This window comes from Apostichopus japonicus, chromosome 12 (assembly GCF_037975245.1).
Source record: "Apostichopus japonicus isolate 1M-3 chromosome 12, ASM3797524v1, whole genome shotgun sequence".
In the NCBI taxonomy this organism is placed as follows: domain Eukaryota; kingdom Metazoa; phylum Echinodermata; class Holothuroidea; order Aspidochirotida; family Stichopodidae; genus Apostichopus; species Apostichopus japonicus.
In genome coordinates, this window is record NC_092572.1 from 1203824 (window position 1) to 1229786 (window position 25963).

Below are 25963 nucleotides of genomic sequence, written 5' to 3' on the forward strand. Positions count from 1 at the left end.
ATTCAAATACTATCAAACAAATTGAGTCTGTAACTGGTATTGCTCATGTATACCAGTGCTTAACAAACGGAAGGCCTAGATCTACAGGCACTATTCTTGAATCACGTAGATTATACTAACACCCCATTTATCTCTCTGGTGAGCTATCTCTCCTATGAGTTTCCTCACTATAGACTTATGCTCAAATTAAAAATTGGTCCTTCATGTAAAATATATGGATGGTTGTCATTTGAAGGAATCCTAGAACAAAATTCTGTCCTACGTGAAGAATTTAGCAAATAACACAGATTCAGATTCGGATTTGTTTGAAATGTTGTCATAATAACTTTCTTTGGCGATTTTTTGTTCAATACTGTTACGTACGAGGCTGTAACTGGTGGGAGTTTTAATGGCTTGGAGTTGGTGGTGGTGGGGGGGGGGGGTGGTAGTGTTATAGTTCATATATGTTAAGGTTATCTATTTGTTTTTGTAAGGAGTAGTTCTTTTATAGGTGTTAATAATATATATTTTCTTTGATGGGAGTACTCTTTTCGATAAAGCCCAAAACGTTTTCTTAGTTTACTTACTTTCACATTTGTTACTTAATTGCATTTATATTGTCTTGTTCATCTTGCTATACTATGTAGTGGAACAAATAATTAAATCAAGTGAGCTCTGATGTCTCAATATTTTGAAGAGCAAAATGCTAGATAAGGTACTGATAGAAACATACCTTCAGGTATATTCATTTTGGTATTCTTCCTGAACTTAAAAAAAAGTCCACGCGAAGATGATATCGTATGTATTTAGCGACGCGTTTGTTTTCTTAGATTTTAAATTTGATGGCTCATAACGTACATGTTGGATTAACATTTATACTTGGTAAGGAGATTCATTATCTTAATCGTGTAGTGAGGGTCACTTAAAGCTGTTTTTAAGTACATAACCCAGGTTTATAGAATCCCCCTCCCTCCCCTGACTAAAAGATCAATGACATCCCGTTTAAGTTGTATTCCGGAATTTCCGTCAACATAACGTCTACATTACTGTTTGGGGACAGTTGCTCTGCAGTGGCTACTTTGTAATATTACAGTCGCAATTTTTCTGAACAGACTGCATAAGCAATGGCGCCCAATTTCACGTAAACTTGATATTCAGATGAGTTCTATTGGCGCTCTTAAATATGTTGACTCGTACAGATTAGTCTACGACTTCTAACGTTATCGTGATAGTCACTGTTAGATGACTACGTACGCTATCGCGAAGTGGTCTTTCTACCTACATAACTTCATATACCTGTATTGCAAAACTATGTTATTCCAAAGTATTAATTTTCAAAGTACGTTCGATTGGAAATGTCAACGACGCAGCTTTCCGTAAGTTGCGACGTAGTTTTATAAAGTATAGATGAAAGGCTGAACTAAGTGAGCGAAATATAGTCAGGTTAAAGAGAAGTGTGCTGTTATCCATTTAAAATATTACATAGAAGAGTATTCTGATAAAGAGAGGATCAATTAAAAGCCAATTCCTAGTAAATGTTTATCCACGGAGTATATTTAATCCAATTAAGCAAACTACAGTATAGTAAGTTAACGTTTTCCATCGAAAAAAGCCCACCTCACCAAGAAAAGCAATGAGAAAGAACACAAGCGTCCAGCTACACTAAAATTGTAACACAGACTTAAGATCGCATATACATTTGTAGTAATTGAATGTTTTCGCTACAGTTTTGGCTAAATGACATTATTACATCATTTGCATTTAAATCACCATCATGCAAAGTTGATTACCCATTTTTATGTCATTTAAAACTAATAAAGGCGATATTCATGTTATGCCAAATAATGTTACACTCTGCTTAAAGAAAACAAATTTTAAACATTGGCAGATAAATAGATAAAGTAAACTGTATTAAATTCCTTAAACAATGGAAAGCAAATCTATTAAAACAAATTTGTTAGATCTTGAAATAACCTACGGGGAAAAAAAATGTGGAATCATGCGGTAATCAATTTCGTACAATACGAGGGATAACAACAACGTAACAATTCATAATATATGGGATGTTTTTTGTCGCTACTAGCAGAGTTTGCTTAGGCCCAAGACGAAGTCACAAATGCTTAAGAATGATTTCATTCAAACAGTTCTTGCTTTCTGACACCTCAGCAAGCAGTGAATGAAAACAACAAATACTGCAAAGCATATATTAATAATACTTTTAGAAAACATTTATGAATATTTTAACTTGTTTAACTAAATATATACATATATACATATGTGGTCTTACGAAGCAACTTGATCACCATACACACCACGATACCTATATAATGGACATCTGTTTCGTCTTCTTCATATTAAGACAATTACTAAGAATTTTAACAAAATAGTATTTGACGCAACAACGTATTTGAGCTCAATAAATGTTATCAAATATAAATTTAATTCATGAACGGCATGTGTAGTTTAAATAATGAATTGTAAGGGACTAACACATTATTAAAAGGAATAAAACTAGAAGATGTAATCAAATCAAGTATTTGGACTCACCTGTAAGATATAATAACCACCAAAATGAAATTATGTGGGAGTTTTCGTTTCATGCACTCGTAGGTTAAAAAAAATAAGTTGCATAGTTTTGAAGGAGGAATACAATTAAAATTCGTTATTCTAGCTACATGAAGTAAGTAAGAATGTTGAAGGTGAAAATACAAATACGCAACGCATTCTAACAGAAGCTACGACAATAGTACTAAGGTCATTCGTACTAGCGATGATGTGTTTTTAAATGGAAACAGGAGAAATAAAGGAACGTTTTACATAGAAGAAATTTGCTTTGCAATAAAGAAAATATAAAAATATTCATTCAAATTGTTGGTGAGTTGGTTGGTACAATATTTCAGAACCTTTATTGAAAGTTGGTCTAGACCGGTCGCTTTCGAGACATTTTAAAGAGCATATTCCCGGTAAACATCATCTCTCGTTAGTGATCGAAAGGTTTGGTATTCAAAACAAATAAGCTTATATTAAGATTTTCGGTGATGTTCAACCTGTTTCGAGAATCATAGCAATCATCTGGATTGTAGATCTTTTTGAGCTAATCAACCATCCATATTATGTTCATACCTCATGATATAGGCAATTGCGGAATTACATTTATAAACGATGCAATGTATTTTTAGCTCACTTGCTTCCATTGATCAATTCTGCTGATCTTACCACATGCATTCACGGAATTATCACCAAAATGAAATATGTTTTTGTGGTACAAAATTAAAAGATTATTGTAATATACATATTTCCAATACTGGGTTGCTTTCTCAAACGTTGCTTCTAATATGTGAAACATAATCTGAAGTGTTTTTCAAAAGAAAATTGGGAAAGGCTTTGCACTCCGGGAAACCATTACTTGTGTTCCTTCTTTTTATCCCAAGTCCCATCTTCAAAGCTATAGATCGTCTGGGTGTCAATATTCTTCCAAGAATCGCCTGTTGAGTATACAACTGCAAAATATAATCAATACCAACACCTATTTAGCTGTCACAATCTTCGACTAACATTTCAATGGCCAGAGTTGTTACAGAACGACGACAGCAAACGATATTATATTATTATGTTGCAGCTCATCCCAAGAAGAATTTTAGCTTTACGAAGCTGAGTGGGTTGACAGTTATCAGACTGATAGAGAATCTAATGTCACCAAAAGTTAATATTCTTCGGTCTTAGAGTCTGTTAACCTTTGAATTTAAAAAAAAAAGTTTTTGTTACTCACTTGTATACTTGTTCTGCCTCATTACAATGTTACCAAGCTTTCTAATCGTTTCTTGAGAAAATGTATTCATAGCGCAATTGTGAAACCTAAGAAAAGGTAGGAAAACACATTTATTTATTTGGCACATAACCTGTCTAATGTATGCGTGGTCGCCATCTGGAAGACTTTCATGTTTTAATCTTCATATCTGAAAACGAGGGAACAATTACGATACAGTTAACCACTTACACATGAATTAATGAACCAGCCCGAGTTCGTCGTTCAACAAGGTAAAGTTGAAGATCAATGATATTGTAGATTAGTTGGATTTCCCAAAGTGAATTGTACAGTCTGTTTCAAGTAAGGAAACATTCCATTTGGTCTGTTTTTTTAACAACCGAGAATAAATGAAGATAATTAACAGTCATTTGTCGAAACACTGTCCACTTGCAAATAGTGGAAGCGTGTGAGTATAACGTCCTTTTCACTACTGAGAAACACATTCTAAGACTTTTGTTTGGTTCTTATTTGATCTGACATGACCTTGAATTTATTTGATCTTTAAAATATTTACCATATGTGACATGAGCATGTTTGGACCTGGCATCATTTCAAACGACCTTAAAACTTTATTTCTTGTGAATCGTAAAAAACCCTAACATGGGCAACAAAGTGTCCAACTTTCTTTGTGATCAAGCACATGTTGTAAGAGCATAACCTCCAGAACCTTCGGCTGTTACTGTAGTACTGATATGTGTGCTAATAGAACTGAGCTATATTTGCACGGGAAAAAGACACGCATTTAAGTTATCGTAAGCACAGTCCTTGTATGTTTACGTCTTGCTTACGGTCACCTTAAACATCGGAAACCCGTACATTTTGGAACAACGCGTTTACGATGTGATTACGCATCCGTAAACATTGTAAACACGGAACAACAGATTTCCGTTACGTTTATGACAACTTACATATCGGAAGTTAATAATTACTTTCGTATTTATTAAAACTTATTTCTTCTCCACGTTTACGTTGACCTTAATCTCGCCACGAAGAAATTTACGACAGGATTACGATTATCTTACACATCGGAATCTCGTAGCATAGATACAACGCGTTTACAACAAACTTCGCCAAACTTAAGCATGACGTTAACGTTGATTGTTCCATGAAATAAAACACTGGACACAATTCTCATGTCAATCTTTCCGATAATGATATTACCCTGTGACTACATGTCATGAACAAAATTTCAACATTTACGTTGGCTGAAACGAGTGCAGTTAAAAAAATTACTGTATATTTACAATTAACTTACAAATACCCCAATACGTTCATTTCAGCGTTTACGTATTGATTACGAAATCCTTAAACGTCAAGTTTAAGTTATTTTCGTTCACCTGAAACAGGCACAGTACGGCATGTTTAGGATATACACGTCGGAAATTCCGAAGCATGCACACCACGGGATTACAGCATGATTACACCAACTTACTACGCATTGCGTTCACGTTGAATGTATTCTCCACTGAATTCGGAATTTACGGAAGATTACGATTCACTTACGCGTCGAGCGCAAGGCATACACATACCACGAGTGTCAGTACAGCATGATTACATCAACTTCGCTTACGTTGACTCAATAAAGATTCGGAATTTAAGAGATGATTAATATTAACTTAAGCGTCGGAAATTTCAAAAAATACACAGAACGTGATTACGGTATGATTACAACGCCCATATACGTCACATTTAATTTATACCCACGGGTAATTTTTACCGAGACAATCATCTGCCTAGCTATTCTGTTCATTATATGTTCGTCTGTAATTATAGCATGCTAAAGTACTTGCTAGAAGTTTTCAAAAAGAAAGGTTTTAACTATTCCAAAGTGTTCTCTTGAAATTCTAGTAAATGGACATACAAGATGACTGAATGTCCAGTGAGGTAAATTTCCTTCAGGGTGCACGTGGTAATATAAAAAAGTTAAAGGATTTGACCAAAAATGACCATATTTGAATATCTGACATTGTTCTTATACAGCATATATCTTTCAACGTGAATGTGCATGGCTTGCACATACATACAACCATATGTACCTCACATATATATATATATATATATATATATATATATATATATATATATATATATATATATATATATATATATATATATATATATATATATATATATATATATATATATATATATATATATATATATATATGCAGCCGTCGAACCAACAAAACTCCTCAAGCTAATTCTATGAGAGTATCAGCAAATTTCCTCGTGGTTGCTCATTTTGGTAAGTTATAACGTAATTCACGTTGCGGGCCCTCGATCATAATACCTCAACAAACAGCTCGCCCTCACAAAGAATTAAGTTTGGCGCTATGGCATGGCTGATCGATATTCTTATCACTACCACTGGAATCATGAGAAAACAGATGAGAAGACACATACACGGGTCTCCTCATCTGTCTGTCTAACTTTTTTATGTATAATTATTTATGTGTTAAAGTAAGTTGGCCTGACGTTTTTTTATTATTTATTATTATTATTTATGTCCGATTAGTATGGTACGTATTTGGTTTATCTGCTTCTTGATGCATATGCAGATACAACAATGAAAATACACGACACGGCCTGCCTTATACTGTATCAAACAGAACAGTGCATTAAATTGGTTTATTGTAGAGAATTTGTGAAACCGCAATGAACAACCCTCATCTGTTGATCAGGGAGGTGATATTTTAGACCTCCCTGATCAGTCGCTGTTCATCCTCCAATCAAACGACAGCAAAACCAGCATGAAAAAACGCGCTTGTTTTCAAACGCGGTCAAAGCTGCTTACATGACAACAGTAGGGTTAATAATGTGACCGCGAATAGCGTACGAAATGTATGGCTGACTAATACCAGGGAGTTGCATAACAACTCCCTGCTGATACTATATACGTTTGAAAGTAATAGTATACTCTTACTGAATTAACGTCTGCTTTCTTATTGTTCTTTGTTTTCTTTTCACACGGGGAGGTTGTTTTCTCCTTTGATAATTTTCGCACACGTATCAGCGTTTGCTATACATTATCTTACACCCCATTAAGGGAGTATATGAACTGGAAAATTTCCAAAAGGATGGCGATCCTCCTGCGTTAATGTGCTTCCTAGCTAATTACTAGTTAAATCAGGGAGTTGTAACTCACCTGTTAAACAATCTGGCTATAGGTCGGGTCGTGAGCATGAAATGATGGGTTAATGCCTAGAAAGCCACAGTTTTAGGGTAACATTAACAGCTCATATGTATAACACTGCTACCATTATGTGCACATGTATAACACACTTATAGGGCGGTGATCCTGAAAACATAACTTCAAAGATAATACTTGCCCGCTGAGCAATTTGTCGGTGGCTAAATGGATGAAAGGTAGTCTGCATATGCCACAAATTATAGCACGCTATATATAACTGCCAGAAGTTTACAAAAATTACCTTCCAGGAGGTCTTTACTTTCCAAATTGTTCTCATACTTTCTAAATTAAAGACATAAAATGACTGAATGTTAATTTCCTCAAGGGTGGTAATACAAATACAATATTTTTTTTGTTATATCAAAGGTGACCATATTTGAATACCTGGCATATTAGGGGCCAAAACAGCAAACCATTGGAGCGGGATATACTGGTTTTGTATTGGGGTGTAAAATCTAAAACATTGCAAGTAAAAGATTCAAAGTAAAGAACATACTTTACCAAACACGTTTTACGAGGTACAAAGTATATATTTATAAATTTGTAGATAAGACGGTGCATTCTTTACTGCAGGAATGCGACAACTTAATAACGATTTTGCTCTCCCTTTCCTCTCTTACTCATTGCTGCAAATGTTTCTGTTGCAGCGATAGAAAGCAAGTGTAAATAAATGACACATGTTGACGCCAGAAATGTGTTCCACGTTCATTTCTATTGAAAATTTTCTATTGTAGATAATGTTATTGAACTCTGAATTCAAACATGGAAACGTTTTACAAACATTCACCTCAAAATTAGTGGAACAATGCCAAACAACTTGTAGGTAGGGCCTATTGCTTACCGGCTAGATACAGACGTAAATATTAAAATGAACATATACAACGTGTCTGCACGCAGCCGCGTACACTAAACACACACATATATACATATGATCCGTATTGTGCCACGCTTAGGGAATTGTGCCCACGCTTGGGAAAGTATGATTGAAATATATTAGGCTAGTTGTCATGAAACCTGTTCTTAAATTTAACAATTTGGAAGGCATTACACCATGTACAAACGAGAAGGCCCCATGAAAAAAATGCAAGTGAGACAAAAGCCTATACATCATATACTTTCTTATATTCTCTTTCAAACACTCCGACCCCCCCCCCCCTCCCCCCTCTCACCCGTTTAATTTTCGAAGGTGTTTACGTTGCTACGGGAGAAGTTTGGGTGTCCAGTTAGGTTCAAACTTGTTATATGCAACTAATATAGGTTATGTAGAAGGATTAAAGTATGCTGTATTGGCCCATATATGCCATATATTCAAAAATGGTCACCTCACCCCTGGTCAATATTCTTAAACGGTTATATTACCTCGTTGGAAAAAAAATTACCTCACTAGACATCCAGTCATCTTTTGTGTTCATTAAGAATGTCTGAGAACAATTTGGAGAGCGAAGACCTCAAAGGAAAGTATTTTTTGGAACATTCCTAGCAATTATTGCAAGTTGCTTAATTTGCGGCCAATACAGTCCACAGATACAGTCTCAGATACAGACATATGTACGATTAACATATATACATAGACAACATATGTATAATGTACGCAGCCGCATACACTACACATATACATATTGGTTAACATGCATGTGTGACAGTAACTTTATTGTGCCCACGCTTAGGAGAATTGTGCCCACGCTTGGGAAAGTATGACTGAAATATAGTAGTCTTCACAGAAACTGTTCGAAAATTAAGCGACTTAGAAAGCATTAAAACCCAATACAAACGAGTAGACCCTTTAGGAACTGCACTATTAAAGAAGCCTATATATTACATACTTTCTTGAATCCTCTTTCCCACCCGACCCCCCTCTCCCGGCACATATACATGTATACACATGTATACATATTGGTTAACATGCATGTGTGACAGTAACTTTATTGTGCCCACGCTTAGAGGAATTGTGCCCACGCTTGGGAAAATATGACTGAAATATAGTAGTCTTCACAGAAACTGTTCGAAAATTAAGCGATTTAGATGGCATTAAAACCCAATACAAACGAGTAGACCCTTTATATTTAGGAAGTGCACTACTTAAGAAGCCTATATATTACATACTTTCTTGAATCCTCTTTCCGACCCCCGACCCCCCCCCCCCCCGACACATATACATATATACACATTTTGGTTAACATGCATTTGTGACAGTAACTTTATTGTGCCCACGCTTAGGGGAATTGTGCCCACGCTTGGGAAAGTATCACTGAAATATAGTAGTCTTCACAGAAACCGTTTGAAAATTAAGCAATTTAGAGGGAATTAAAACCCAATACAAACGAGTAGGCCCTTTAGGAACTGCACTATTAAAGAAGCCTATATATTACATACTTTCTTGAATCCTCTTTCCGACAACCGACCCCCCCCCCTGACACATATACATAGATACACATATACATATTGGTTAACATGCATGTGTGACAGTAACTTTATTGTGCCCACGCTTAGGAGAATTGTGCCCACGCTTGGGAAAGTATGATTGAAATATAGTAGTCTTCACAGAAACTGTTCGAAAATTAAGCGATTTAGAAAGCATTAAAACCCAATACAAACGAGTAGACCCTTTAGGAACTGCACTATTTAAGAAGCCAATATATTACATACTTTCTTGAATCCTCTTTCGGACCCCCGACCCCCCCCCCCCCGACACATATACATATATACACATATACATATTGTTAACATGCATGTGTGACAGTAACTTTATTGTGCCCACGCTTAGGGGAATCGTGCCCACGCTTGGGAAAGTATCACTGAAATATAGTAGTCTTCACAGAAACCGTTTGAAAATTAAGCAATTTAGAAGGAATTAAAACCCAATACAAACGAGTAGACCCTTTAGGAACTGCACTATTAAAGAAGCCTATATATTACATACTTTCTTGAATCCTCTTTCCGACACCCGACCCCCCCCCCCCCCGACACATACACATAGATACACATATACATATTGGTTAACATGCATGTGTGACAGTAACTTTATTGTGCCCACGTGCACGCTAAAGGGAATTGTGCCCACGCTTGGGAAAGTATCACTGAAATATAGTAGTCTTCACAGAACATGTTTGAAAATTAAGCGATTTAGATGGCATTAAAATCCAATACAAACGAGTAGACCCTTTAGGAACTGCACTATTTAAGAAGCCTATATATTACATACTTTCTTGAATCCTCTTTCCGACACCCGACCCCCCCCCCCGACACATACACATAGATACACATATACATATTGGTTAACATGCATGTGTGACACTAACTTTATTGTGCCCACGTGCACGCTAAAGGGAATTGTGCCCACGCTTGGGAAAGTATCACTGAAATATAGTAGTCTTCACAGAACATGTTTGAAAATTAAGCGATTTAGATGGCATTAAAATCCAATACAAACGAGTAGACCCTTTAGGAACTGCACTATTTAAGAAGCCAATATATTACATAATTTCTTGAATCCTCTGTCCGACCCCCGACCCCCCCCCACCCTCCCGCGCCTCTTCATTTATTTTTCGAAGGTGTTACATACCGGGAAGTTTTGGTCTCCAGTTAGGTTCAAACCTTGTTATATGCAACTTCACTAGGTTAAAGCCCAATACAAACGAGTAGACCCTACACTACTAAATATTACTATCATACTAAGTATGATTTATTGGTCCCATATATGCTACATATTAAAATATGGTCACCTTATGTTAAAATTCTTAAACTGTTTTATTAACCACCTTGGAGGAAATTTACCTAACTGGGAAATTTAGTCATCTTGTTGTGTGTGTTTATAATGTCAGCGAACAATATGGAGAGTGAACACCTTCAGGAAAGGACTTTTTTGAAAACTTCCAGCAATTACAGCATGCCGTAATTTGGGGCCATTACAGACTACTTTTGATGAGTATACGTATTTGAACTCGAAGCCCCTCACCCCACAATCAATTTCCCCTCCTCAAATCTATTACACCTCATTGACTCTGCGATCAATTTCATATATAGGTTGATGATACCTATACTTACTTTTAATTTAACATAATATGTTGATTACATATATCAACTGAAAATTATAGTAGGGGATCATAACGAGGAAGAAACTGTACCCATCAGCCTTAGATTAAATTTGTATACGTAAGCTTATGAGTGCGGAATTTCCGACTGTGGCACTCTACTTTTCATAAATTCTTGCTATTTGTGAGTGACCTACAATTTTCGGTGAAACTTGACCTTTAATCAGTCATATTTACCACGTTTTCCTTGTCATATTAAGAAATTGTATCTCGCGATACTTATACTCCACCTTACAAAACTTCGTGTGATTTTGAATACTCTAAAAAAAATGCCTAATTAACTACTGTACAACGTATACAATTAAAACGCTCAATGTTATTCTACTGAAGCTTAAAATGGCCATCAACATAAGAAAAACTTTGCCCATAAAGTGAAATTTTTCAGTAAATTGTTAAAATAACAAGATAAAATCTTATCCAAAAAAAACCCCAGAAATATGTTGGATTGCTTAGTTGCTTAAACTGAGTAATTGAACAATTTTTGAAAATTATTTAATTGACAACTTATCATATCTCGTGTATTGGACATTTTGCTGCAAATTGTTCACTTGTTCACTTCATTCCATCTGAGCAATTGAAAAATTTTCTGCAAAATGTTCAATTGACAACTTATCTTATCTCGTTAATTGGACATGTTTTTGGCAAAATGTTCAATTGTTCACTTCATCCCAATTGAGCACTTGTAAAATTGTCTGCAAAATGTTTAATTGGCAACTTATCGTATCTCGTCAACTCAACATTTTTCTGCAAAATGTTTAACTAATCACTTCATTCCCAATGCTCAGTTGGAATGAAGTGAACAATTTAATTTTTTTCATGTGAGTGATAAATAGCCCCCCCCCCCCCAAGAAAATAATATTAAATTAAGCGCGCTAGGAAAAAGCACTGTATTTTGGGGTAGTTCACTATGTCTTCGAATATAATTTGTTGAAAAAGAAAACTTTTCCCCTTTGTTACATTAACATAGCTTTTTTAGTTCGTAGTCTATGTAGCCTATCAAGCTGATAACTTATACTCATTGCTTACTCGCTAACCAGAGTGATTAATAAATTTGTGAAGTGAGGGCCAGTGGTACAAATGTACCAAAAAAACAAAAGTGCAGTCGCGAAAGATGGAGTGTCTGACTGACTGACTGACACTGACTCTATCGTTGACGAGTAGGGTGTGGGGGGGGGGGCTGCGGGTTACAAGGCAGCAGTCGGAATTTTCTGGCTCCAAATCCCATCCAGTTGGAATTTCAGCCACTAAATCTCTCCCCCCCCCACCCACTCTCAATCATCAGGCCTTAGTTACGTCCCTGTGTATAATACGTATAAACGACGTTCATTACTGTTTAGTTTTTACGGAAATGTCGAAAATAATTTATATCGCTTGAGGAAATAAGCATTATGCCAAAAAATTGGCATATTCACGTGTGGTGTTTGTAAAAATCACGCACCTATATGCAAATATATAATAGCTAAGATTGTCCTGTGTCCGTTATATAATTCCATTAAAGAAATGCATACCTGAGACACGGAAGTATTATCCTGTGAGGGTACCGTAATACATTCATGCTTGAGACACATGCAAGTCTTAAATAAACAGAATAGCAAGTCCCAAACATATAGACCTTCCTTACCGGTTTCGAACCTATGGACATACAATCAGCGTCCATATAGCCTTGTGGTTAGGGTGTCCGCGTACAGAGCGGGAGGCCCGTGGCTCGAATCCTGGTGGAGGCTGAAAGTTTGTTTCACTGTTCTTGATTTACAAACTCATTACGATTTTCATATATATATATATATATATATATATATATATATATATATATATATATATATATATATATATATATATATATATATATATATATATATATATATATATATATATAAATAGTAAATAAACATACATAAGTGCCGTATAAAGGCAAAAATAGAGCGCCTACATTACAATACGTAGTACACACAGCGAAATCCATATGCATGTGCCGGATCAAGGCAATGGTTTTATTCTCCAATAGTTATATATATGAAACGAATTTTCCTGAAAATTATTGCAAACTACATCTCGATCAAGTAACGTTAAATACACAAGTGATATTTAATATGTTGAATGTCAAACAATGGAATGTAGCTATATCATTACGCTGTTGATATGGAACTGAATAAAATTAAATACTGCCGCATTTTGAAGAGTGTCAGAATTTCAAACCTTTTAAAATGATAACTCGTGGGTCTCTGAAAAATATAGCAAGAATGTGTTTGTGATTACTGTCAAAAAGGCGTGATATACTGAATAACATGTAAATATCAAATGCTATTGTCACTGTGACACGCTTCACATTGTTTAATTGTTTATTGTAAGATTCCAGCTTCTATATGATCACTGAGTCAAAGCATGGTTAAATGATCGACAAACTGCTATATTCAGTTTCCTCCGAATTTAACATAAGTTCACGAGATCGTCAACAAGTTTTAGAAGCGGCAGTTCACGGCTTCCATACAGATTTGAATTTAGCTGCCTATTGTTGCTGGACCGTAGAATTCGGAAATATCAATATTGGATGCTAACTACGGAGCTACAGAAGCGTAGAAAAGACATTGTACCATTGTATGATGGAGGTTTTTACCTCCATGATTGTACTAACAAATTTATGGACTAGTAGAACATAATGATAATATAATAATTGCAGTTTCCATGAACTGATATGTGAAAAGAATCGCTTTGCGTTGAAGACTTTTCGAAGACAAGACAAAAAAAAAAAAAAAAAACTATGGCTTGGAGGATTCACACTGAGTACATAGCATCGCACAATTTTTGTCACTTGATATCCAATCGAGTTTTCCCTTTGCTGTTTTCGCCAAGTTAGCTTCCGAGAACCCGCGACGTTTAAATGAGCATTTACAATAATTAGGGTACTTTAATAAAACCTCCTTTAACGCTATATTGGGGACCCAATGCAACCATGTGGTGCACCCCACCCACTCACCCCCCCCCCACCCCTCGTCAGGTTCCCCAATATGTCGTAAACTTAACTGTTAATGCAAAGAATCGTTCCTAATTTTATTATGAACCTGTTTAATTGCATATGCCTTTGTTATAGAATGTAATCCGTTAATTTTAATTGGAAAGTTAGGTGATCGAGGAACACATTGACATCTCATGGATACAACATTTTCCCCTAAACTGATCCAGAATGGTCGTAGAATTCATCTAATATTACAAATGAGTCATATTTTGGATATTTGTGGATGTCTCCTTCTATCCAACTATATGTACCCCTCCGAGTTTAGTCCTGAGATAGAAATTAAAATATAATTAGCCGGTTCTTTGGTGATGCCGTTTTTGCGGCTTTAGAAATGGTCGGGCCCAGAATAGCTATTTAGGGCATTTATTTAAAGACGGGGACAGGGTGGGTGGGTGGGGGGCACAAGCCTCGGAACTGGGATATCGAACAATCGGTACTGAGTGTCAGGCTTCAAAAACCTCGCCTAAACTTTGTCGGTCATAGCGGCGCAAATCCATATTTGAGATTTAAGTAAGTTTTGCTTAAATTTTGTGCGAAACTTTTTCCAACCTCCAACCTCCTACCACATGTCCGGTCACTTCACAATGATAAAGTTTACTGTCTGTCACTTTGCAGTTCACTGGTTGGCTACTCCAGTTGGTTAGTAACAATAACGTATTCAGTATAGTTAATTACGTCACAGCCTGGGCTTACTAGAAAGCGGGCAATTTGAAATCAGTAAAAGGCGGTATCACAAGTAGCAACACGTTGGTTTGATTCACACCGCACTTGATCCTCAATCGAGTTCTACATTGCAAAGAGCATTCAAAATGGACGATTCCGGCTTCCGTGGTTTATTGCAGAAGTAACAGAAAGCTCCGTGGAAGCAAGGTTGCCAGTTTATAAAAGTACACTTTCAATTCGATCGGTCGCTGGTTTTTAATGATGTTCCGCAGGAAAATGTCTTTTTGTGTATTGGAAAAAGACAAAAACATTTAGAAGCAGCGACAGTTGGAACTACCGCGGCAGTATGCACATGTTGTGACAGAAAGCTCGATGCAAACATTTGAAGGAAGAATTAAAGGCACTCCGAGCACTACTGGCTGAGAAGGAACAACTTCTTTCGGAAAAAAAAACGAAAACGAAGTTCTCTGTGCTACTGGATTGTTCGGTACGTAACACTAGGCCAAGACTTATTAATGTAATTTTTCAATCACTAAAAGTCACCGTTATATAAACCCTAGACCTGTACAGGCATTCGCTCATTTAAAAACGATAAATTAAAAGAGTTAAAATATGACAGTGAGAGAAATAATATAATAATCTCCTTTTAGATATCTGTAAAATGTTTCATGCACAATTTGCCAGGGTATACTGTTATTGATACATTCACGTTCTAACCTTGTGATGGTGAACGTCACCCGACCACGTACCCCCTACCTCCCCCAACCCATAAACAAATCTGCTTTGTAAACCGTTGAAACATACAGTGGCGTAGGAAGGTACATTTGAGTAGGGGGGTTGAAGACTGATGGCCGGCCCGGGGGAGGGGTCTAAGGGGAGTTTTTGCATTTCCAGGTGGCCTCAGATGCAATTTGGTGCAATAAAGCACACTTCAACACCCACCCCATTTTGTAAACTTAATTTTGTATTTTCACCTGGCCTTAGATGCAATTTGGTGCTCCAAATGAGATTTTTTTTTCTCATTTGGAAAAAGGGGTTTTTCTGACTTGCGAAGCGGGGGGGGGGGGGGGCGGAATGATACTTCCGCGCCTCCACATTTTTCACTGGGGGGGGGGGCTGGAGATATTGACAGTTGGAGCTAATATATTTTTCGACAAAAGTAAACTATATGCCAACTGGTCTTTATATATGTCTAATTCATACTTATTCTTGTGTCTTTGTTTACAGAAACTTCAGTGTAGATTGAGCGCAATGAAGAACATAGACTGGTCAGAGGAGAGAAAAGACAGACTGTACAGTGATGTCAACTGATTATATGTCATCCGAGGAATCTGACATGGAGAGCGAACGAGCTAGGGTACCGTAGTGCAGGAGTTCACTTGGGAATCGGAAAGACTGAACAAAATGAGGCTGGACTCATTCTATAAGGACGTTCTCCTTAGCGAAAAGTCCAGAAAAAAGGATACCCACCGTTAGGAAAGGAGACGTATCTTTAAAATGCGTACCGACTGACGCCCCAACTTGGGCTGTTAATTAGGCTGAACAATAACAATGAAGGTATGACCCCCCTCCAAATGGTGAAAATGGTCATTGTTTGATGTGCCGGATTAAGCTTGTGGGAGGCCCGTGGCAAACAGTTTATTGGAGCTTCCATAGAGATACATTGGTACCGGATAACGCCGGATGTATAGCTCACAAAAGACATCTATTTGACCACGGTGGTTATGATACGTACATTAAAACATCACATAAAAACAGTCATTGATCAACAGCGTAAAGACTGCATATCGAAATCCATTTCGTTTGACTTCTTTGAACTTTTTGTACCATATACAACGTAGAATAATGTAACGTTATAACAATATTTCTTTGAATTTTTTACCCAACGTTTAAACTCGTGCCCCAGTTGCACTTGGATAATCCTGTCCTGAGCATTTGTTGATTAATGAGGCACCAGGACCACACAGCAAACGCCGTTGTTTCGGATACAAACAAGTTGCAGTTGACGATTTTGTATAATAAAGAAGAGTTTTCTCTAATTTAACATTTGGTGTAATTACATGGTACCTTTAAAAAGAAATCCTGCCTGAGATAAATGCAACAAGGAAGAAAGAATATGCCCATAATAATAGATATCAGATTAATTATTATTTTCTTGTTAGTCTTTTGCTTTAATGGAAGCCTTTTTTTTTAAATTTCCCTTCACAGCTAATATATTCCATCAAGGGATTAAATGTAAAGGATTAAGTTATCCTTAAAATATTTTCAGGAAACAAAAGCCAAGAAAAAAGCACGATTCTATTAATTGTTAATGAATCATTTAGTAAATCATATTTTAAAATAAGACATAGCTATAGAGCATGGGCCTAATAATTTGTCGAAATGTTGTTGTACTTTTACGTTTGTCTTTTATTATTCATGCATGGCTAATTCCAGACTTTCAGGGTAAAAAAATTAGAGATCTTGTTTGGGCTATCATTGCATTGTATATCAAAATATATGTTAATAACAATAAAATGTAAAGCAGCAACAAAATATTAAGCGTGCTACGAAATGAGGCAGGAAGTGGTGTTCTGTATCAAGTTCGTTCCACATAAAAGAGGCTGATACCGTTTCCGGGCCTGGGTGGAGGGGGGGGGTCGAGGGGCCGATAACCATCATGGAAGAAGTGCCTAGGCGTTTATATCATCTGAGGATAAACACACCGAATTTTAAACATAAATTTGTTTGGTTTAATTTAACTGCTGATATGTTAAGTTACTTCAAGAGGGTAGCTGGTTTTCAGAGGTTTTGATTCAAAACTAGTAACTAAAAATAGAAACATTCCATATTTACTTGTTTTTTTCCTTCTTTCACCTGGCATTAAAACCGTTGCATGTGTATATATATGCCACAATGTAAGTAGAGTAATATTTGGGCATCAAAAAACATTCTCCGGACAATAATGCATGTTTTGAAATTTGAAAAGGAAAATGGCTTCTCGAGGTTTCTCGAGGTTTGTATTCAAAAAGCTGAATATTCAACACTATGATGTAAAGCAATATTGAGTTGCATTTAGATGTATTTACACATTAGAAGTGGTATTTCGTTCATTTACATAATTTTTGTATAAGTGTAATAATAACAAATAAACGTTTACGATGCGATATGAGGTGCATATAAATAAAAAAGTGGAAAATCAAACGAGTGTGATTTTATATTTATTATTTTTAATTTTCTTTAAATCAAATGTAATATTTGATAGAGGTGGTCCGTGTATTTCTCAGCCTAATCAACCCGATTAAGACTCCCTAAACGTGGCGAATAAGCCCAGCCCCTGTATTGGTCGTAAGTAATGTGTTTACGATGACCACGTTTCTCCGTATATATTGGTGTAATCATGGCGTTTACGATGATCAATGCGAGAAGTTTACTGCTGGATTCAAACGTAAACTCCAGATTAACGGTCATGTTTAAGGTAGCGAATCTGTTGTAATTGTGACCGGAAACGTAAAGATTACCCTTCCCTGAAACCGCACGATTAAGTGAGCTTCACCGTATTTGGATGACACTTGGCGTTTACGGTCACCGCGTACTCGGTAAGTAAGTCATCGCGAAAGCGGAAAACTCACGCGTTTAAGTTGGGTCGTAAGCTTACCTTAATCACTAGTTTCAGGAGTGGAAACGTAACGGAAACAGGCTGGAACTCGGAATTTACGTCGCAATTACAGACCGAAAACGGCGATTTAAACGCGGGTTTTTTTCCCGTGTTGCCTGCAAATACAACAGACGGGTGAAATGACTTCCATAACAAAGTTTAGCGTTATCTTACCAGATGTACACTCCGTATGACTGTTATCGTGCAACGTGAACGAAAATACGTGACTACTTAAGGCTCATCACCAAGTGTTTCGTTCCGTAGTGTTTACTTCTTACGTGATTTAAATTGTCCGGGAAAACATCAGATATTTATACGATCTCTAACTGTCCTTTCCGTAAGATGTTGCCTTTAAGCACAATATTCATATCAAGCATAAACAATGACTTCAATGCTATATTCAAACCTTCTATGAATGTAGGGTCACTGTATATATAAGATACACAATAACTTACTGAATCGTTACGTTAATCTTTGTAGCGATGTACGTTGCGATCTCAAGTATGTCGTTGTCTTCAAGTTTCTTCTTACTAATCACAACACGTTCAGCATTTGGTAATGGTACTTTCGTGAGAAACTGTACAGAGAAGTCCCCCTCAAAGACGAATGTCCCGTTAGGAAGCTATTGAAACATTAAGAGGAAATAATATTTATTTTTTATCTCTTCATTAAGCATGAACACGAGGAGCAGAATCCCATGTCCACACACGGGCCTACACACAAACACAAGTACATACATTACTGCTTGATCCCACATCATAATGTGAAGTCGACTCCATATTATTGTGCAAACCTATGATACCTCCGATTAAGTCAGACCAATCCACCTAGTTTTAGTTCAGTACCCCAAGGGTGTGAGGTGGGCAATAATTGTAGCACAACATTTAGTAAAAGTGTTCGATAGAGTACAGTATATAATTCCCAGTACGCTATGTTATGGATGAGATCATTATAACCGTATTTCCTACTACGTATTCAATGGAATAGAGACAACGTTCATCGGTACAGTTATATCTATGGATTATTTATGTGGAGTACTCATTTAACAAGTTGATGTTGTTAATTCCTTTAAGGGAAATACGTATTTTTAGTTGATTTGGACAGTGGCTGAATTTGTTTCATTAATTTACCATATATGCAACTCGTAAAACACGTAAAACAAAACAATCTAAGACTTACATTTTCCTTTCTACAGAAAGTGAGAAAGTCTTCAATATTATGTTGATGATATGGGATCTCCGTCTTTGTAATGGTAATCTCTTCCTTCTTATTTATGGTATTAATTATTCGTTGTCTTACTGGAAGGTCAACTTCATGAAAGCAATCAATAAAGACATTCCACATTTCCTGTTTTTTAAGTGCATTAAGAATTTTTGTTTGCTGAGTTTCATCGTCGCTTAAACCAGAAGCGAACATTACGGCTGAATTGAAATCATCATTCATCGATTTAGTCTGGCAGGATAACATATTTCCTGGTAGCTCCGGCAGCAAATAATGTCCCAAAAAGAATTTCTTAAAAAATGGGGACGCAGCATTGACACAATTGTCAGGAATCACTGTACTAAGATTCGCCTTTGAATGGTATGAGTCTACATTGTTTGAATCTACTTTAAGGAGTCCAATTGACAAAGCCTCTTGGAAAAAATAGCTCCGACTTTCTTCTTGCCAATACTCGATTGATCTCCTTCCTTTATAGAACGCTTCTCCAATGGTCTTTCGCAGGGCTAAAAATTCAGACTTGTCGCAATGTTTTTTGTTACCCTTTGTAACATAATGTCTTTCCATGCTATTGACGTGTGCTTCCAGGATCTTTGATAGACGACAATGATCGCCATGTTCATTGCCCTGTTTCGTTACTTCCATGGCGTTTAAATACAACCTTGTAGTAACGAATAATGGAACCTTATACAACTCTTTCAAGAATTCTTTTGAATAACTGAGCGAATAAATCATTTTCTTTACGATGCTGTCGTCTGTCTTTCTATTGTGTTCGTTCTGACACGAGTATGACTGCATGCTCATGACTGTCTTGTCAAGTTCACCGGTACCACTTTCATCATCTATAGTGTTACTTTCGTTATTACAGTCCCCATGATCAGTGCTTGGCTCTGGGCTATCCAAAAGAGAACTATTTTCCGTGATTGGTTGCTTATTTCTGTCCTTGTGATATACAGTTCTCGATCGATCATGGTATAAATACATTTTCGCACATAAGTCCTTAACTTGGTTCTCGTTGAATCCTCTCAACTCAATCGTGAGGAATTCATCGGTATATGAGAAATTTAAGTTACGTGATGCTACCCACATTCTCATTTTGTGATATTGCTGTACTGTTGTTGTTAATTGAGCGAGATGCTTATATTCATTTTCTTTAGTGTCCAATTGAGTCCCCGAAGTGCTTGCTTTAGTTAGGTGTTCTTCCTTCTGCATTTTGTTCCTTTGTTGAACATTTATTGCACTGCACAAGTCACTCAATCCGTCAATAAGAACAATTACAGGTTGATCTGACAAGATTTTCTTCACGTCGATAGTTTCTATTCCTGAGTCATCGGGAATGTCAGTCATTATTATATCAACGAGACACATCTGATTATTACTGTCAGTCAGATGTATGTAAATCAAAACGAAAGTTTTTTCGTCTTGTTGGATCCATTGGCTTAACATCTTCAGAATCAATGTTGTTTTCCCAAATCCTAGACCAGCCGTCAACGCCACCAATTTTTCTGTTGGTGGATTTTTATACAGCGTTTGTGTAGATACTTCGTATTGGCCTTTGTTTTTCGGTCTTTTAACTATACACTGGCTGTCCACGTAGATGGTATCAATATCAACGGGTACCGTTTCATGGTGAAAGATGTTGATATAAAGGTGTTTAGCATAACTATCACAAAGACAAGAAATGAACCTTGATAGATTCTTATCTTTTTCTGCAAAATAAAAAAGAAAACAAACTCGCTTTATAAAAAAGGCATAAGTCGATTCGTAATTTTACAGAGAAAACTTTCAAAATCTTCTATAATGTCTTTCCTTCCCTAAATATTAATTAGGTTTCCTTTCATATTACCTTTATTCCTAATTCGACAGTTGACTAACAACCTTTTTCACATCCTGCACACCTCTGATCGTTTCAAAGGGCCATTCTTGACAAGCCAAGACCTACCTAGAGACACCAATATAACCTGCTGGATTTTTTTAGCTTATGGTACTGTATCAGGATTAACGTCAAACCCCACCTCTGTCCAGCATGGTACTATAAAATGTTTCCTTCCCTCCAGGTAGATTGTCTGCAAAGTTCACCTCTCGGAATCAGATTCTTTCCCCAGTCACAGTATACACGCAAACAAAGTGTTACATCACTCGAACTATCTCAAGGTTTTCCTTCCTTATCCTCTTTTTTACCTCCATTACTAATTACTTCATTTTGCTACTTCCCTCAGATTTTATCTCCCCCTGAGTCCTCTCATTGCATATTCCTATCATATGACTTGATGTATTTATTGTTGTCATAATCATTGCTCACTCCCCCAGTTTATTTACATGTCCATTTGTGTGTCTTTTTATGTTCTTAGTTTTTATTCGTTTAACTTAGCTCAGAAGATCCTGCTGGTATCGAAAGGTCAGACCCTCTAAATTGTACACATTTATATATATTTTCCGTTTTTTTTAGCAGTAGACAAGCAGTTTGCTACCATGATTGCCCTTTTAACAAATTTGATATCAACAATCAAACATCCAACTTACTATTAAGTGATCTCTGTTTCTGCGATTTGGTGTTGAAGTTTTCCATTTTTTCATGTGACCCTTCCTGAAAAAGTTAAGCATAGTAAATTATCACAATTATATTTTACGGAGTTGTGTAAGGCTACATTTTTATCTTTGAATATCCGAAAATTTGAAGAATATATTACATTTAAATACATTTACAGCTACCTCTCTAATATGCAAATGTCAAGTTTAAGAATTATAATGCAGACATCATAAAGACTTTATTAACAATAGACCAACAAATATTACTATTAAAAATTAATTCGGACCTTACCTGTTCACTCATTGCAATGGTAACTCCATCGCTTTTTGCACGCTCACCTCCTAAAAATAAAATAAAACTTTCTTGGTAATAACGTCAATTAAAGAGATTATGTATTAGTCGTTTTTGCAGCCTATGTTCTCAGTCGTTACGTCGCAGACTCGGTTGATCATATACATTTATTTATGTTGAAGTGTATATTTTGATATAATATAAGTGTACATTATGATATAATAATATAATATACACTGAAGTGTATGTTGTGATATTTACTATCAACCCTTAAAAGTATCTAACCAGACTTTTTTATAATTCTTTTTTATAATTTAATTTTAAAACTTTTTATTCGCACTTTATATGTGACTCTTACTTGTGATTAAGTGTGAAGGATGTATTGTAAAGTATATATCATGATATAAATTAGCAAGCCCAAAAAAATATCTTACCGTACTTTTTCGTTTCTTGCCTTCCATTAGTCTTCTTTCGTACATAACAAGTCAGGAGAATTAGAGAAACTACAAAAATCACCCCGACGAGAGATATCACTACCCACAACAACCATGGTGGATTATGCAATTGTGGAGATACTGTAGAAGTAATTTCAACAGCTGGCTCTCCTGTTAGACAGGGATCTAAATATATAAAATCAAACAGTTTAAAACTATACATTTTACAACACAACAAGTGTACAATCTGACAATACTTGGATCATACTTGTTTACTTGAGTGAATGCCTACTGCTTATAATTTGCATATATTTCAAACCGTTGGTGTGACTTACGTGCACCACGTAGACTGTTGGACACCTAGTATTTCTATAATAATCCTAGACGTTATCGTTGTGAAACTGTTTCTTCTATGATTTTTATTTGTTTTTGTTTTGTTTCTGGTTTCTTATTATCGCTTGTTTTGCATATTGCTATGTATACGCTACATGCTTTAAAAGAACATATCTTTTTTATATTACTTAACTGGAAGTAAACCACTATCATGTCGTTCTATTGAACATTCATTAATTTATGCTCTGGAAAAAATTTAAATGACTATAGTCGGTCAACATAAACATAGGCATGTATATTACATTACAGTCACAATTATAAAGAAAGATCTAACGAATAGACGTGTTTACTGACACTTAATTTGTACTAACCAGAGGTTACCCTGACGTAACTGTCTTTACGGTGCAAAAGGTTGATGTCATCTTGTGCCAGACATCTTATATCAGCAAAGCCTCCGCATGCGTCGAACGAGTATTTGGCAGATGTAGATGTGTCCCATGTGCCCAGCTTTTCATTTTTCTTTGAAATAGATTCGCCTGTAGTAAACTGGAGATGCTCGCTATGTTTAATCTCCAATCGAAGCGGTACTTTTGGTCGGGATGCAGTAACAGAACATTGTAACTGGCCCGTTCGGTTTATTTGTAGTGAACAACTCAAACATGACGAACACTTAGCAATCAGTGGACATCCCTGTCGTGGACTGACTGGAAAAAAATATATGCAATTTATATTGGCTGTTTTTTGCAGTAAACGAAAAGTTGCATTCCAAATTCTATGTTTTAATCAACTATTGCTCTCTGGGCTGTTTGAACACGTTCTTCACCTAGGCGAACAATAGGTAGGTCGATACGACACGTGAAAATTATTTTCAAAGTAAAGAAAAAAATCTTTATTTTACAGGAAGATTTTTTAAGTAAACAATACTTTAAGTAATGAATGCAATGTATACTGCTTAATTACTTACAGAATAATTAGATAAGGAGACATACTGAAAACGATTTCAGACTTTGAACTAAGACATACACTAATACGAAAATATAAAATCACCATCCATCAAAAAATGTCATCAAAGGCTTCATATTTAAGTACTTTGCAAGGTTCTGTATAGAGTTGTGGTTGTATCTACAAATAATTACTATAAAAATGACAAGATACCTTTTATGCTGACAGTAATGCTTTCTGTTTCGTAATTTCCTGTTGCAAAGAATGCTACCACGGTATATACAGCCTCATCTTCAAGTTGGGCGTTCGAAATGATTACATCGCCGTTTGATGTGATGTCAAATCTACTGCTGTCATAAAGAGTTCCTGATTTGATGTTGTTCTCCAAAGCAAGGATAGGACTTGTACTAGATGTCGATCCAATGTACCATAGCACCTCTGTTGGAGGTTCAGATGTATTACATCCGATCGTTGCATTGTGTCCCTTCTCGATTATAATATTTGACGGACAGTTGAGCTGCACACCTATGAAGAATTAAAGATGATTAATAATTTGCTATTAATTTACATGCATCTTTTTACTTGTATTTTGTTCATAATAGTACAGTCCATACTGCGTAGTTATTTTACCTTGCTAGATTTCATTTAAGTAGTTCAGTGGCTGTCAAAAAACAAACGAAACTATAATTATCTAATTTCCCATTTTATGGATAAACTGCTAACATAAGTAACAAATATTTCTGATGATGAAGAACGTTATCCATGGGTGGATCTAGGTTTACCAACATTTGTTTGAACGTTCAGAGCAACGATGATCAACGATGAAATAGGTAAACATAAGAAAGCTGTACCAGACAAAGTGTGGAAGCGACAGCATATCTTACTCTTGGGAAGATTCGCCATTTGAAGATTTTTAAGTTTGATGATACAGTTGTGTGGGTGTTTACATTATGTTATTATGTGTTAATAAGACGTTTTCTAATTTCATATCTTGAATCGAAATCAATAGGCCGGGTACCAATAGACTGCAAATTGTAGTTATTTCGGTTTAGTTGTCGGCTGCTGTGGCTGACTGAAAATTTGAAATATAGTAACTAACTACCTCGTGTTGTGTTAGTTTAATATCTGCATCAATTAATTTTCGGACGAAAGCAGTATCTACTATGTATGTTATTTTGCACCTGATTTATGCATTAATTTGTATCTTTGGTAAAACAAGCAGGCGGCATTTCTCCTCTTATCTTATAATCCTCTCCTCCTTTCGTGCCCTCCCATCATTAGTTGGAATTCGATAAGCAAATCTATTTAAACAATTACCCAATATCTTGTCATATCATGCTCCCACCATCCCCCACCCCCCCCCCCACATCTCTTCTTTGTGATTAAGAGAGAAGCAGTCAGTCAGTAAGTTTCCGCAGTGATGGTGGTTTATTTTCTATATCTGTGTGTGTAAATCGTACTACCGGTAAGCAAAAGTGTAAAATTTTGTGGATTATATTAATTACGCTACTGCTTAACCAGTCAAACAGACAACGTGCAAACCCTGGCCTATTTGTATTATTATGTTACAGAGTTACGTGTAACAATCATACTTACCTGTGAAAGCACTAGATGCAAAAACGAGGACAAGCCAAGCCGAGGTTATGACAGGCACCACCATGATGCAATGTGCGCTATTGAAAACAAAAACAGTCTGAAAACATGCATGGCTTCCTGAAGTCGTCTGATGCACTTTGAACATGAGCATCTCATACACATGATAAAATATAGTTTTCTCTTTCGATGCCAGTAGTGCACTTACTACTAGACAAATAGAAGATAGTAAGTATTGAGA

General features: G+C 36.2%; 1 protein-coding gene and 1 long non-coding RNA gene across 3 annotated transcripts in view; one reads left to right on the top strand and one right to left on the bottom strand.

Moving 5' to 3' along the window:
• Positions 1-1328: 1328 nt before the first annotated feature.
• The window catches only part of LOC139977654 (uncharacterized), a 32839-nt gene continuing 8204 nt past the window's right edge, over positions 1329-25963 (bottom strand). For both annotated transcript variants that reach the window (XM_071987130.1, XM_071987128.1), the window contains exons 2-11: positions 25726-25802; positions 24343-24654; positions 23559-23891; positions 22855-23040; positions 22421-22470; positions 22123-22186; positions 19561-21308; positions 18837-19003; positions 3749-3834; positions 1329-3479 (exon numbers count right to left, since the gene is read on the bottom strand). In XM_071987130.1, the coding sequence (XP_071843231.1) occupies positions 3382-3479; positions 3749-3834; positions 18837-19003; positions 19561-21308; positions 22123-22186; positions 22421-22470; positions 22855-23040; positions 23559-23891; positions 24343-24654; positions 25726-25789 (3108 nt within the window). In that variant the 5' untranslated portion in view covers positions 25790-25802 and the 3' untranslated portion in view covers positions 1329-3381. The remainder of the gene's footprint in view (positions 3480-3748; positions 3835-18836; positions 19004-19560; positions 21309-22122; positions 22187-22420; positions 22471-22854; positions 23041-23558; positions 23892-24342; positions 24655-25725; positions 25803-25963) is intronic.
• Positions 15047-16319, top strand: LOC139977905 (uncharacterized). Its single transcript, XR_011796734.1, has 2 exons — positions 15047-15231; positions 15972-16319. It is a non-coding gene; the product is annotated as an uncharacterized lncRNA (long non-coding RNA).